Source organism: Carica papaya, chromosome 7, assembly GCF_054855325.1.
Source record: "Carica papaya isolate Zhongbai chromosome 7, ASM5485532v1, whole genome shotgun sequence".
NCBI classification, from domain to species: domain Eukaryota; kingdom Viridiplantae; phylum Streptophyta; class Magnoliopsida; order Brassicales; family Caricaceae; genus Carica; species Carica papaya.
The window spans coordinates 10,451,886-10,467,512 of NC_142315.1; the positions used below are offsets into that span (position 1 = coordinate 10,451,886).

At 34.3% G+C, this 15,627-nt stretch overlaps 1 protein-coding gene across 2 annotated transcripts in view; it reads left to right on the forward strand.

Annotated features, from left to right (window-relative positions):
* The window catches only part of LOC110812022 (BRCT domain DNA repair protein), a 33,918-nt gene extending 32,961 nt beyond the window's left edge, over positions 1-957 (forward strand). For both annotated transcript variants that reach the window (XM_088207787.1, XM_022038681.2), the window contains exon 10: positions 470-957. In XM_088207787.1, the coding sequence (XP_088063913.1) occupies positions 470-688 (219 nt within the window). In that variant the 3' untranslated portion in view covers positions 689-957. The remainder of the gene's footprint in view (positions 1-469) is intronic.
* The last annotated feature ends 14,670 nt before the right edge of the window (positions 958-15,627 follow it).

Consider the following 15,627-nt stretch of genomic DNA (forward strand, 5'->3'; position numbering starts at 1 on the left):
AACCCAGGGAGAGTGTAGAGAGAAAGGAGACAAAAGGATTTAAAAGAGGTGGGAGGGATGGTTGAAGGAAACCATCGAGTATTAAATATATGAATTCTACTGGAAAAGAAGTGGGTCGTATATACGCCCGTGTTTTAGACTTCTGCTTCACTTTCTCTTAGCTGCTCAATGACATTGTTCCTTTCTTTTTTAATTTCATTTTAACTTACCCCCGAGGATGCTTGTAATTGTACCATTGAAAGAATGATTAAGCTATTATCACATCAGACTTCAAATGCCTCAAGAAGAAATGCATGGGAGACAAGTTCAAGCAACTATGTAACTTCATTCTGATATGCTGCTTTTTTCAATAGACATAAGAAAGACTGTTGAATCAAACAATTTGTTTGCATTTGGGTGATTTGTAGAGCTTATCCTTTGTTTTATGAAGAATAATTTATCTTACTTCTGTCCATGTGTACTCATGAAGGAGAACATGACTACTCATGAAATAGAGGCTGCTATTCACACCGACTCAAGGCATGCTGATCGTCTTCGAGCAATGTACAGCAGTAAAGAGACAGCAGTGTCCAGACATGTGACTTTCAAACGAATAGACTTCTTGGGAAGTCGGAAGAGCTTTGAAATGTTGAAGCGCGTTAGTGGGGATAACAATAGTAACGTGTATGAGCTTGTGATAAGAGCATAAATATATGTTTCTATCTTTGGGATGTTTCCACAGTAGCAATTTTTAGATAATTGGTGGAAGGAGTTTTCCAAGACAGAAATATTTGCCTTACCAAGCTGTAAATATGGAGTTTTGAATGAGGGAAGTCCCAAAAATGGAGAAAAAAAAGAGAAAAAAGGAAGCATGGCGTATTTTTTTCTTGAACTTGTATAAATTTAACAACTCAAATCATTGAGGACTGGCTGTAAATTGGATTGTAAGTTTGGAATTTAATACCCTTCTTTGCTTTTTGTACTCTCTCCTATTTTGTTTGGCAGCATGTTGGAAATTAAAAAGGTTAATCTCATATAATATATTTTTAAATTTTAGTTTTTACATTTATTTTTAACATTAAAACATGAAAATTTAATTTGAATTAGATTAAAATGGTAGTTTAAAAAGAATTAGAAGTACAATCACATGGGAGTTCTTGGGGTTTCTCTGCAACCAAGCCATTAAACAGCCCAAACCATTATTAAGCCAGCTCATCCCACACAGCTACAGATCTCCAGTTCTCTAAGGATTCCATTGATTATTCCATTGAACTTCAAACCTCTAGCCTGCACGAACCCTGGTCCCAAGGATTTCAATGCAGACATGCCAATCAATGATGTCTCAGCGAAGAAGAGAGGTTAGCATCAAATTACCAGAATGGATAAGGTGAGCCCACCGGAAACCATTATTCCAGAAACTGTGGGGAAAACGAAGAGGATCAGCTGGTCAGAAGAGATTCGGGAAAAAGGAGGAAATCTGCTTAGGATGGTGGTGATAGCCTAGCCCAAGAAAACGCGGATTTGCTTCTCCCTCAGCATGCTGATTGGAATGTACGTTTGATCGCAACAATATTTACACAAGACTGCCTAAATTGATAGAAATTGTTTCTTTGAATTTGGGTATGCATACCTTGATATAATTTGGTTTAATTTCGGGAGGATGTTAAATTGTTATCTAGTACTTTTCAGGACTTTACATCTCGTCGATTACTTAAACGTTTTAATCAGATTAGATTATATTAGCACCTAATAGTTTGTTATTGTATCCCGGAGCTACCTCGTTAATTAACTTGGTTGCTGCTGTAATGATATTTATATAGTTCCTGAAATAGATTTCAATGAGTTTTTTCTTACATTAATTAATTCATGATGCGAATTAAATTTGTTTTTAATTCTTTACATCTAAAATTAAATTAAGAAATTACAAAATATATAAATTTTAATTTGATTATTTATATTGATTAATTCAGTACGCTTGAGGTTAACGAAGATAAAAAAAAGGCAATCATAAAATGCGAACAACTTCATCTTGGTGGAACTCTCAACTCATCCAACTTCTTTTTAAAATCTTATCCAACTTCATTATACGAAAAATCTTTATTCATTTAAGTCTTTCAAAGATAGTAGTGTTCTTATCAAATCAATATTATTATAAGAGTTTGATTCAGTTCTCTGTCCAGAGTCTAGAGTAATATATATCTACATATGTACAGAGTAATTTCAGTATATACATATATAATGCACATTATAGACCGGACCGGGTCCGTTAACAGAACAGAAATGTATGTTATACACTGTACACTCCCTCTCTCTCTCTCTCTATATATATATACATATACACACACACACACACTAATTTCTTGATTCGCGTAAGAAGATAACAGAGGGACCAAAGACGAAAAAGAGAGGCGGCGTTGGAAGAGAAAAAAAGCTTTCTTCTTCCTTATGAGTTGTGTTTTGTTCTTTTTAAATTTGAAGTCACCACCTGAATTCTTTCTTCTCACTTGGAATCTTCTATTTCTTTCTTGTGTTGTGTTTTCTTTTTTAGTTCTGAATTTGGATAAGGACGCATATTTCATCCAAAACCTATATATATAAATATATTACTGTATTGATTGATAGATGTGCGTGTCTATAAGGATGCATTTTTATCTTCTTATCCATTAAAAAGCTATATATATATATAAATATAAATATAAAGTATATGTACGTAAAGTAAAAAGATAGAATTAAAATAGCGAATTTAAAGTTTTCTTCTTGTTCATACCAGATCAAACTAAAGTAGAAGTAGGAAACAGTCTAATCTTTAATCCAGTTTTTTTCTTAAATTTAGCTTCATCAGACTGGGTCTCAAATCAGTATAACACCCTTAAATAATATTATAATATATCTTTTTTATTAAATTTCATTTACTTCTTTGGAACAAGTAGAATTTTTAATTCTTTTTTAGATCCAAGTCATCTTTTCTTTTTACATAGTTTGTTTAATTATTAAATAATAATAATAAAGCAGAGTTGATAACATTTATAATTATAAAAAAAAATAAAAAAATAAAAAAAACCCACGTTGACTTTTCATCTAAGATATAAATTTAATATTTAACATTTTTATTTACTCTTAAAAACATAAACTGAAAACTTGATATGACACTCATTTATCAGAAGATGGTCTTACACCCTAAATCCTCGATGACTTGCTTACTGGTTGTGAAAAAATGGTCATTGGGTTAAAGCTCGTGTAAATCTCTTCTATCATTCATTGACTGCCATGTCGACCCAAGTTTATTAGAACCCACAACTTCTACACCAGTGATGTTTTTTTTTTTCCCTTTGTCTCTAACTCAGCTACTGAGTTTCTGATCTTGACATCTGGTTTCTCAACATTCTTTTTCCATGGATAGCATTTAGTGATCTTTTGTACCATTAGATCTCATTGAAAAACCAAAAAATTGTTTGGCTTCCTAACGTTGGTCTCATGTCTTTGGTAATTCTTTTTTCTCTTTAAACACTGAAGTAAAAAATGTTTAATTCTCATAACTTAATCACTAATGAGCATATAATGTGTATTATTTATATGTATATATCACTATCAATAACTAACCAACAATTAATTATCAACTAATCAACAAATTAACAACATAAAAAGTAACTAATGAGAAACTAATTAATTAATTAACTAACTAAAACTCTCCCTTATGATGGAGTAAATATGTTTTTGATTCCTATATTAGATAACATATGACATATTATGAAAAGATAGAGTTTTGGTTAAAACATCTGTAAGTCGATGATGAGAGTAAACAGAAAAAAGCTTGATGTGTCTGGTTAGAGCGTGATTGCAAACAAAGTGATAATCAATCTCAATATATTTAATTTGTTCGTGAAAGACTAGATTGAAAGATATATGAATGGTCGCTTGACTGTCATAAAAAACTAATACATGTTGTGAAACAATTGTTTTATCTAGAGTAATTCACTAGTTGTTGGAGTTGGGGCACGATACTCAGCTTCCGTCAAAAACCTAGAAGCTATGGACTGGTTTTTAGCTCTCCAAGATATTATAGAATTTCTAACAAATATATAATATTCAAAGATAAATTTTCTACAGGAAAAGGCCTCCAACTGCAAAAAACTCAAGGAATAAAAAAAGAAATATCTTGTTTAGATGTGATCTTAAAATTATGAATAATCTGTATGCTGCTTATAGATGAGGAAGTCATGGTTGAGAGACAAATTGGCTACTCTTATGTACATCAAAATAAATGTCAGGTTAAAAAATGATTAAATACAATAACTTATTAATGAGTCTCTGACAAGAAAAAGCATCAGATAATAATTCACTCTCATGAAGACTTAGTTGAGATTTATGATCTATGAAGTTGAGCGTTGGTTTAGATGACAAGAAACTAATATCTTCCAATAAATATAAAGTATAATGTTTTTGAGATATAAATATACTAGTAAAAGATTTGGCAATTTCCAACGCTAAAAGAATATTTCAAATATCCTAAATCTTTTAATGCGAACTAAATATGTAAAAATTATTTGAGGGAATTGATGGCATCTACAAAGAAACAAACAATCACAATATCATCAATACAGGCCAATAAAACAATGAACGAGGAACCGATACCTTTGGTGAAAAAAGAGTAATTTGACTTGGACTGATAAAATCTAAACTGAAGTAGTGTATCAATAAATTTTGAATACCATTATCTTGATGTCTATTTAAAACCAAAAATGGACTTGTGAAACTTGTAAACACATGAACCAAAATTTATATGTTCCACCTTATTATGATAGCCAATATGGGATTCCATGTTTCCTCATGTAAGTATACGTTCAAAAAAACATCATCGGCATCAACTTGAGTTAAATGCCAATGTTGAGTTGATGCTAATGCTAGTAATAATTTGATTGTTACTAGCTTAATAATCGAAGAAAATGTCTTACTGAATTCAACTCCCGCCTATTACGTGTAGTCTTTTGCAACTAGACGGGCTTTATATCGTTCTATAAAATTATTAGACTTGTACTCAATCTTGTTTACCCATATGCATTCAATGACATCTTTTTCAGGTATTAATTGAACTATAAACCAAGTATGATTATGTTCTGTAAACTCTAATTCAGTTGTTTTTCTCTATATTGTTAACACTTGACAGTTTTATGATAAAGAAAAAAAATAACTAACATGTTTATCTAGAAAGAAAATCAAATGTAATCATTTAGAAAAAGAAAGAAAAAGAGTGAGAAAAAGAAAAGAAATCTTATAGCATATAAGAAATCATACAGTAAAAGGAAGGATATTGATGGCTCATTTGAGATGATAAACTAGAGAGAAAAATGAAGGAAAGATGAGCAAGTGGAGATCTAAAAGACGAAAGAAGAAAAGTGGAAGATTATGAAGAAGCATGTAAACCAGGGATTTAGTTTCCCCCTCTTGCCAAATCTATTGATTTTCTTGAAAAGAGTGACTTTAAGGAATACCTGATCACCTTTTTCAAATTTCAAATCCCTCCTCCGGGTGTCCGCATAACTCTTCTGCCTGCTCTGAGCCGTCTGAATATTTTATCTGATCTTAACTATTTTAGTTGTAGTCTCCTCTACGAGATCTGCATCGAATAGTTTCCTATCACCCCACTTGTTCCCAACATATCGATGATTTGCATGGGAGGCCATACAACGCCTTATACGGAGTCATGTCAATACTTACTTGGTAGCTGTTGTTGTAGACAAACCCTATCAGGGGTAGATGGTCATCCCAATGGCCCCCGAAATCAAGAACATAAGCTCGGAGTATATCCTCAAGTGTGCGGATTGTCCTTTCTGACTATCTATCGGTCTGATGGTGGAATTAAGTACTAAGGGACAGTTTCATTTCCATGGTTTGCTGAAAGCTCGACCAAAACCGAGAAGTGAACATGAAGTCTTTATCGGACACTACTGTCATTGATACTCCATGTAATTTGACTATCTCTTAGATATATATTCTTGCTAACTTGTCCGAGGCATCGGTCATCTTGATGGCCAAGAAGTGGGAAGACTTGGTAAGCCGGTCAATAATTACCCAAAAAGCATCATGTCCTGAGCGTATCCTAGGCAATCCTGTCACAAAATCCATGGTGATATGTTTTCACTTCCACTCCGAAATTGGTAGTGGCTGAAGTAGCCCACCTAGGCGTTGATGTTCTACTTTAACCTGCTGACATACCAAATACTTAGAAATAAAGTTACCTACATCTCTTTTCATCTCGTTCCACCAAAATTGGAGTCGTGTACTCTGATACATCTTAGTGTTTCTGGGATGCATGACAAATTTTGAGCTATAGACCTCTCTCATAATATCTATTTTCAACTCACTGTCACCTGGAATACACACTTTGTCCTAGAACCTGAGTAACCCATCGGCAGAGACTCAGAATTCTGAGTTAACTCCCTGTTCTGCATCTTTCTTGAGTGCTGTTAAGGTGGAATCGGTGGACTGAGCTTCCTTTATTCTCCGAATTAACTCAGGCTGAACAGTCAGGTGGCCAAAACTTGTGACTCTCTTCAGTTCTGAAGTTGTACTTGTTGTGCGACCCCTATCTGCCTGCATTCTGAAACCATCAAATAAGAGAATTTGTCATTAGAGAAACAAATGTTAGAGAATTTTATTAATATGTAAATAACTCCTCATTAGAAGGGTTGAATACAACCTTCTTACTAAAACAATCTATAGTGGCGTGATATGCCGCTAACCAGTTCATTCCTAAGATTACATCAAAGTTTCCTATGTCAATCTCTATTAGGTCCATACTCAATTTTCTATCTGCTATATCTATGACACAGGCTCTATGTACAACTTCTCCCAGTAGTGTCGTACTCCTAGGAATATACACAAACAACACAAAATTAAGTTTTTCAGATAATACATTTAATTTTGATGCAAAAACATATGAAATAAATGAATGCGATACATCAGTATCAATCAAAACCTGAGTATGATGGTTACAGATAGTGTACGTACCATGTACCACGTTCGGGTCGGCTTCGACATCCTACTGTGTGAGGTTGTAAGCTTTACCCTAGGTAGGAGGTCTAGTCTGGTTCTGGTTCTTCAGGCACTCCCTATATAATGTTGGGCACTATCGCATATGCGGTAGGTATTGTTGAGGCGATAATAAGATTGGTCCCCATAATCCTTGCTACAGTGCTGACAGGTCTTACCGCACCCTGTTGTTAGAACCTGAGGAGGAGCCTGAGTCATCGATCTGGGTCTCTTGTTCTGTAGGTGCTAGTCTGCGGTGTGGAGCCAAGGGACTGAGGGGCCTGAGGTTCCCTAGAGGGAAGGTGCAGAGATTCCTCTCCACCAACTGTGTCTTGACCAGGACAACCGAATAAGTGCTGAGCTCGAGCACAAACAACTACTATCTAATCTCAGGACAAAGACCCCACTCGAACCTTTTAGCCTTCCTGCCTTCATCTGTCATACTCTCCAGGGAATACCGCCCCAACTCTAGGAGCTTGTGAGCATTTTCTGATACAGTCATGTTCCCCTAGACCAAGTGCGCAAACTTCATCTTCTTCAGATATCTGAGATGCTCTATAAGGTACTCTGCATGAAGGGCCGTTAAGAACTATTCCCAAGTGACTGGAAAGGGCACGGTGGCCTACTTGAGTTGCCACCAACGGCCTGCTTCTCCCACCAGCATGTAGGTAGCAAGGATGACTTTCTGTTCGGGAGTCACCCCAAGCATCATGAAAGTCTTCTCTGTCTCAACTAATTAGTACTCAATCTCTTCAAAAGAGGATCCCCCTGCAAAAGTAAATGAATTTAGTCTTTTATACCTCTCAATGTAGCCCAGGTCCATCATGGGAGGAGTTGGGTTCCGTGGAAGAGGGACTGGACTGCGCTGAGGATGGACTGGGTGGCCCTGCGGTGGTACTGGATGATACGATGGAGGCACCGAATTGTATTATGGTAGTGCCGGGTGATGTGGTTGGGGCACCGGGCCATATTGTGGTGGTGCCGAGTGGTACTGTGGCTGAGGTACCAGATCATACTGTGGTGGTATCGGGTGGTACTGTGGAGGAGCAGGGTCATACCAGGGTAGCTCGGGATCCTCTCGCTGCAGGGGTGGCTCAACCTGTAGTAGCGGGGGAGGGTCAGGTAGCTCCCTCCTTTCCTTACTGGCCTACTGGGCAACAATGAGTCTCTCCAGCATCTCAAATAACCGGTCGACATCCTCTTTAAGCGAACCCTCCCGGCCTGCTCGGTTTAGTGGGGGTCTTCCTATCCTCATCTATCTGTACTTGCATTTCACAAGGAATAGTTGAGTGATAATTCATTGTTTTTGGTGTTTTTTAAGGGTTTTGTGTAAGGAAGTAGTCCGAGGAACACGGCTTTGATACTAACTGTAACTACCTCGGAATTTCAAAATAAATAAATCATAAATTAAATACGAAAGCGAAATAATTAGTTAGGGTTTACATTCCTTACACAACGACTTAAAGTACCGAGTAGTGCTACAGGAATTATCCTTTGAAGGAAATACAAAAAAATTAAGGAAACAAATAGAAAATAAAATAAAATTAGCATCATACTCGCAGCCCTCTTGTGGATCGGGCTCCGAATCCTGGTGCTCTTGATCTGAAATGGTTAAATAAGAAATGAGCTACACTAGCCCAGTAAAAATATCACGCTACTCACCGACACAGAAATGAAAGTTGGTAGAAAAATAAAAAATAACTAATGGAGCACTTAATTAAGCAAGTTCATTTATTAATAATAAAATTATTTACCATCCACTTATGTAGCGAGATTTACAAAAACAACCTATAGAGACAATAATATAACACTTATCATGATTTCATATTCAATCGATAATATGCACATCTTATAATTCCATATTCAATTAATCAAAACAACAACTGTCTCTTTTCATCAGTTTGTTGGTATCCATGGGGGTCCACAGGGATGTCCCCACTACGCGTGAACCCCTTTCTTTTAATATTCTCAATTAATGGGTAGTCCCCATACCCCGTCCATTATGGGCACTAAATTACTAAACCTCAATACCCCGTCTAGTATGAGGGTGAAACGAACTGTCCCCATACCCCGTCTGGTATGAGCACCAAATTACCAAGTCTCGATACCCCGTCCAGTATGAGACAATGTTCGCGGTAGGGTTCCCAAATAGACCCGGTCCATCCACCATCTCTCAGGATATCCAGTGAGACTGTCATTTCATCCATTTACTTAATCACACAATTTTTCGTTTACCTTTAACCTCCAATTCCCCAATTCAACCGTAACCATACAAAACAAACAATACATGCATTTAAAACTATAAAATCGATCAATAAAATACTATCATGCATTTAAACCGTAAAATAAATCAACAAAATTAGCAATGAATAGTTTCCAGTTCTTGCTCCATTAGTAACCCGTAATTAATTATGAATATTTTGTAAATAGCATAATTTACCGTATTATTGTTAATTATACTTCAATTCTGTAACAGAGAATATGTTGAGGGATTCTTACTCAATTTGATGTCTGAAAAGCTAAACTGTTGACTACACCTACTAGCGGTTCCTTGATTCTCTGAATTTTTCTTCGGGGATTAAAACGCACTACAAGTACCTGCAAATATCCTAAAAAACTTAAAAACAGTGTTAGGATCCCGTTTTGGCCAATTCTGAAATTCCGGCACAGTGGCTCCGCCGGTGGTCCGCTTCGGGTTGGCTGTTTTCGGCTATTTTCGGCTGAATTCGGCCGGTTTTGTATCAATCCTTGCGAGAAAACATATTAAGGGGTCTCGATTGGCCCAAAAAATTAAAAAATCAAAACTCACCAGCGGTAGGGTTCTCTTGTGCAGCGGCTCTGCCGGCTCACTTTGCAATTGGGTGTTTTGCTCTGGTCAACTTGTAGAGATGGAAACGGTGATCAAAATGGTAGAAAAATTATGTAAAACGGGAATTGAAAAGGGTCTCATCGGAGACAGTTTTTATAATTCCCCGTAGGGGCGCCGCTGGACTTTGCCTGCAGTTTCTGGTCAATCCGTCGGTCTTTTTGCTCTGATTTGGCCATGCAGGTGTTTAAAATTGAATTCCAAACAAAGAAAATTTTTTTTACCTCTTCTGGCGGTCGGAAAGGACTCCGGCACGGCAGCGGGTGGTGACGGCTTCCTTTCCGGTGGCTGAGTCTTCTTCTCTGGCGGAGGGGGGAGAGGAGGGGGGGTCTAGCTGCTAGAGTTAGGGTTTAGTGTGAAAAAAGTTATTTATATCTGTCCTCATTTAATTTGGACCGTCCATTGCATTTGATCTGAACCGTTCAATCACGATTAAATAGAGAGTGAATCTACACCATTCATCGTGATTTAATCTGCACTGTCTGATTACATTTAAATAGGAAGTAGATCTAAACTATTGATCGCGTTTAAATCTGACCATCCGATCGTGTTTGGAGAGGGAACGCTTATGTCATCTTCGAGTGGATGCTTCTCCTAATTCTTTTTACTCTTTATTTCTTGTTCTCCGATCATTAGTTGAGATTACTTCGTTTTTTCTCATCATTTTTTCAAGAGTCAAACTTCAGTATTTCATAATTTTGTAAATAAAATATATATCTAACTTCCAGGAATAAACAATAAAAAACGGTTTCATATACCAATAAAATATGAAACTAGTACAAATTTTTCTTGGTTGAATAAGGATGGTGAATTTTGTGATGTCGGCAAAGGGAAGTAGTAGAGATGTCAGGGACGAATAAGATAAGAAACATGGAAACGATATTATTAAATATTTCTTTTAATTGTTAAGAAAAAAAAAAAAAAGAAAGATGCATGTATATATATATGTGTGTGTATTTTTTAGAGTAGAAATAATTTATTCATGAATTAAATGTCGGCATATTTAATTCTGGCAGGACAACAAACAACTTCCACGCCTCCAGCCTCCTCACATTTTGCGGCACGTCAATGCTAAAATCCGCCCCTACATGCCATGAGACCATGTCCAAAAATCACTCCTACATGATTACAACTACTCCAGTATCCCAACTACCGCTTTCATATATACATATATATATATATATATCCACGTTTACATTAAAAAAAAAAAAAAAAACCATTTATAACATTTTTAAAATTGAGCGTATTGGTAATTCAAGTGGGTTACTGTTTTTTCTTACTTTACAAAGTTTAAATTTATAAGATGAGCTTAATTATTTTAATTCATTCATTTTCTCCTTATAATTTGACATGTGGCTTTGTGTTTAGGAGTGTTTAATTAGATACATTGATCTACTTTTACTTAATTTAACATTCGTATTAGTGAATCAACGATCCTATTATTAGGAACAAATAAGGTTTTGTTTTTTTTTTTTAATTTAATCATAAAATGTGGTGTGGAGGATATAATTTTGAACAGTTAATTTAAATATGTCTCATAATTTTTTTTTTTTAAATTATTGGAGAATGAAATAAAAATGAGAGAGAGATTGTGTCCCTGCTTTGCAAAATTTGTAACGATTCTTTATATTTATGTTATGTTATGTATTACGTAAGTTTAAAAAAATAATAATAATATTTATATTTAAAAAAATTTTCATTTAATTTGAATTAGGATTTGAGGTAAGAATTAAATTAAATATTATTTACTCAGAATCATTCAGCACACTCCTGTCTAATTTTTTGGTACATATCAAATTATGTCCGCTTTTACACTGTAATGAGTTAAATAAGTCATATCTGAGTTTTTCTAATTTGGTCAATAAGACCGTTCATATGTTTATTATTATATCAAATCATGGTAATTTCAGAGATGGTATTTTGTACCTAAATTTGTTTAATTTGAATTGTCCGAATCTGATTCAATATAATTTTCTAATCATTAAAATTGAGTTCGGATTAGTAGAAAAAATGAGCAGATTGGGTAAGTTCAGTTTCAACTTCTAAAACATGTTCGAACTTGATTCACTACATATATATATATTATATAAATCTTTTTAATATTATAAACATATTTATGTAAATAAATAAAATATATTATATTAATAAATACAAATTACACGCAGAAATAACAATAACTTAAAATGTAATACCTGTAATTAATTTTAAAAAATGTATAAAATATAATTTTTAAATTTTTATTTAATGTAAAAATTAAAAAAAATAGGTGAATGATGAAATTAAAAATAATTTTAGGAAAAATATGTGAAAATTTAGATTCTGACGGTGTTTTTGAAATAAAAATTAGAAACTGAAAGTCAAAACGCAATTTAAGAAAAATATGTCACGTAGGACCATTCAGTCAACAGTCCCGACGAACTGGACTGCGCCACGTGATAAGGCACGCTGACTCGGTATTACGCAGGAGGTCACGCTGGGAATCTGCGTACCCGCGATCGGACAGTCCGGATTTGTCCCCACACACGTAAATGGTGCGGATCCGTTCCCTCCTCAAGTACGATCGGACAGTCGCGATTAAACACGATGAACAATACAGATTCATTCTCTTTTTAAATGCGATCGTACGGTCCAGATCAAATTGCGATGAACGTGCAGATTTATTTTCTCTTTAAATTCGGATGGTCGAGATCAAACACGATGAATAACCCATATTAAAATGAGACGGATATAAATATATCACTTCACACTGAACTCTAACCCTAGCCGCCAGCCCTCCACTGAAGAAGAAGAACCAATCGCCGAAGAAGGGAGCCGACTGCCGCCCCCCGCCGCGCCGGAGCCACCTCCGCTGCCAAAAAAGGTAAAAAAAAATTCATTCGCTCAAAATTTAATTTTGAATACCCCTATGGCCAAATGGAGCAAAACGACTGGCAGATAAGGCAAAAACCGCGAGTAAAGCCCAGCGGTGCTGTCGTGAAAAAATTAAAAATCGCCTCCGATAAGCCCTTTTTCAATTCATGTTTCGTACGATTTTTCTACCATTGTAATCATTATTCTGTTTTACAAGTTGAACGAAGAAAAACACCCAACTGTGAAGGTGAGCCGGCAGAGCCGCCGAACCGGAAAATTATGTCGTCGGTGAGTTTTTATTTTTTGACTTTTTTTTTGCTAACTGAGGTCCCTTAACGTATTTTTTTGCAGGGATGGGTATAAAACCGGTCAAAATTGACCAAAACTGTCTGAAAACGGCCAGTTCGAGGCAAACTGCTACTGTGGACGACGGTGCCATCGTCGAAGCACGACGGTACCGCCGTGCCGAAATTCTGAAATTGGCCAAAAAAAGTTTTTAACACCGATTTTAGATTTTTTTGGGTATTTTTAGATACTTGAAGCGTATTTTAATTTTTAAAGGAAAATTCAGGGAACTTAGGGATCGCCAGTAGGCGCAACTGAAAGTTTAGTGTTTCGGACATCAATTCAGGTAAAAATCTCTCACCTTATTCCCTGTTACGAAATTAAAGTTTAATTATAAATAATACGATATTTTGCGTAATTTAAAAAATATCGATAATTAATTACAGATTACTAATGGAGTCGAAACCGGTTATTTATTACTGTTTGTCGTATTCTAACTAATTATTTGATCTTACAGTTTTGAATGAATAATAATACACTGGAATTTGTAAGATGATCAATTACATTTTCTGAATGCATGTATTGCTTATTTTGCGTAATTTACTATTAAATTGTGAAACTAAAAATTAAACGAAAAATTATTTGATTAAGTGAATGAATGAATGATAGCCTTACTGGATATCCTGAGATATGGTGAACGGACCGGGTATATAAAGAACCCTGCCGTGAACGTTCCTTATACCGGACGGGGTATCGAGGATTAGTATTTTGGTGCTCATATCAGATGGGGTATGGGGACGGCTCGTTTCACCTTCATACCGAATGGGGTATTGAGAGATGATATTTTTGGCGCTCATACCAAACGGGGTATGGGGACGGTCCGTTTTACCCTCATACCGAACAGGGTATTGAGGGATGACATTTTTAACACTCATACCGAACGGAGTATGAGAACGGCCAGTTGGTTGATAATATTGAATAAGGGTTTACGTGTAGTGGAGACATCCCTATGGACCCAAATGGATACCAGTAGATAGATAAAAAAGAAAAGTTGTTGTTCTGCCTAATTGAAAATAAGATTATGATGTTGTTTATGTTATTATTTCTATATATCGGTTTTGAAAATCTCACTACGGTAAGTATATAATAAATAATTTTATTTATGACAAATGAATTTACTTAAATTAAAAGCTCCATTAGTTGTTTTTATAATTTTTTACAACCTTCATTTCTGTATCGGTGAGTAGTGTGATATTCTTACTGCGGTAGTGTAGCTCACTTTTTCATTAATTATTTCAGATCAAGAGGACCAATATCTATATCTCGATCTATAAAAGGGTTGCGAATAATATGCTCAGTTATTTATTTTCTATTTATTTTTTTGATTTTTCATTTGTTTTTTTAGAATGACCATTTCTGTAATTCTATTGGGTATTCTCAATTATTGTATAAAGAATGTAAATCTTAATTTTATTATTTTGTTTCCGCATTCAATTTATAATTCATTTTCTTTTATGTTGCGGACCGTTATATAAAAAGATAATTTTCATAAATATATGGATTGGAAAGACTATTTTAGTATGCTAAAAAAAAAAATTATACTTTTATAGAAAAAAAAAATTAAAACTTTAAATTATCAAATGCTCCTGTAAATTTCTGAAATTCTATTCAAACTAAACTATTTTATTTTAAATTAATAATTTAATCTTAAATAAAAATATAGGAGGGCGGTCACCAATAAATTATTGACACCAAGAAAGTAAAATTGTATTTTAAACGGTTTCACAACAAAATATCAATAAGCATACGACTGAAATTGCGTACCTAACAAATATTATTTCTAAAAAAGCCACGGTTTTATCATGCAACAAAAATATGAGTTTATTTCAAATTTTATCAGGTTCAAGAATCATGCTTTCTGGGATTTTATAAAATTCTCTTGGTAATTCTGAGATATTTTAGATTTTATGTGAAATGTATTTTTACTAAATAATAATTTTCTGGGTTTTAAGGTAATAATATTTTATATAATTATTTTTATTGAATATAATATAAACTTTTATGTAAAATAATATTTTTACGAATCATAACATATGCATCAAATAAGCCCCTATACAGAAATCTATATTTACATTCACCTTCAAAAAAAAAAAATCAGCAAAAATATAATGTAGAATAATGCTTAGACACCACTTTTCACCACAAAATAATCAACAATACATACGAAGTCTTTAAGAAAAACCTTTAATCCTTCTATACGTGAAATCTAATAAGAATAAAAGACTGGAAACAAATACTCATAACATTTATTAATTTTAGAAAAATTACATTTTGAATTAAAAAAGTATAAAAAAAATTCATAAAATATTTCTGAAAAAAGAAAAAAAAATGAATATTTGGGGTACTTCATAAAATTTCGTTCTCAAGATTTTAATTTAAAAGCTGGTCGTGGACTTTTTGTTATTTAGACTTATTGAAAAAGGAAAAAAATATTTTTCTTATTTGTGTAAAATGGTCAAATTATATTAGGTGGCAGAGGTGAATGCATTAATTAATAATATTTCAATATAAAATTCACGTGGAATGCATGTTAAAGGATAAAAAATTAGGTTTTTTTT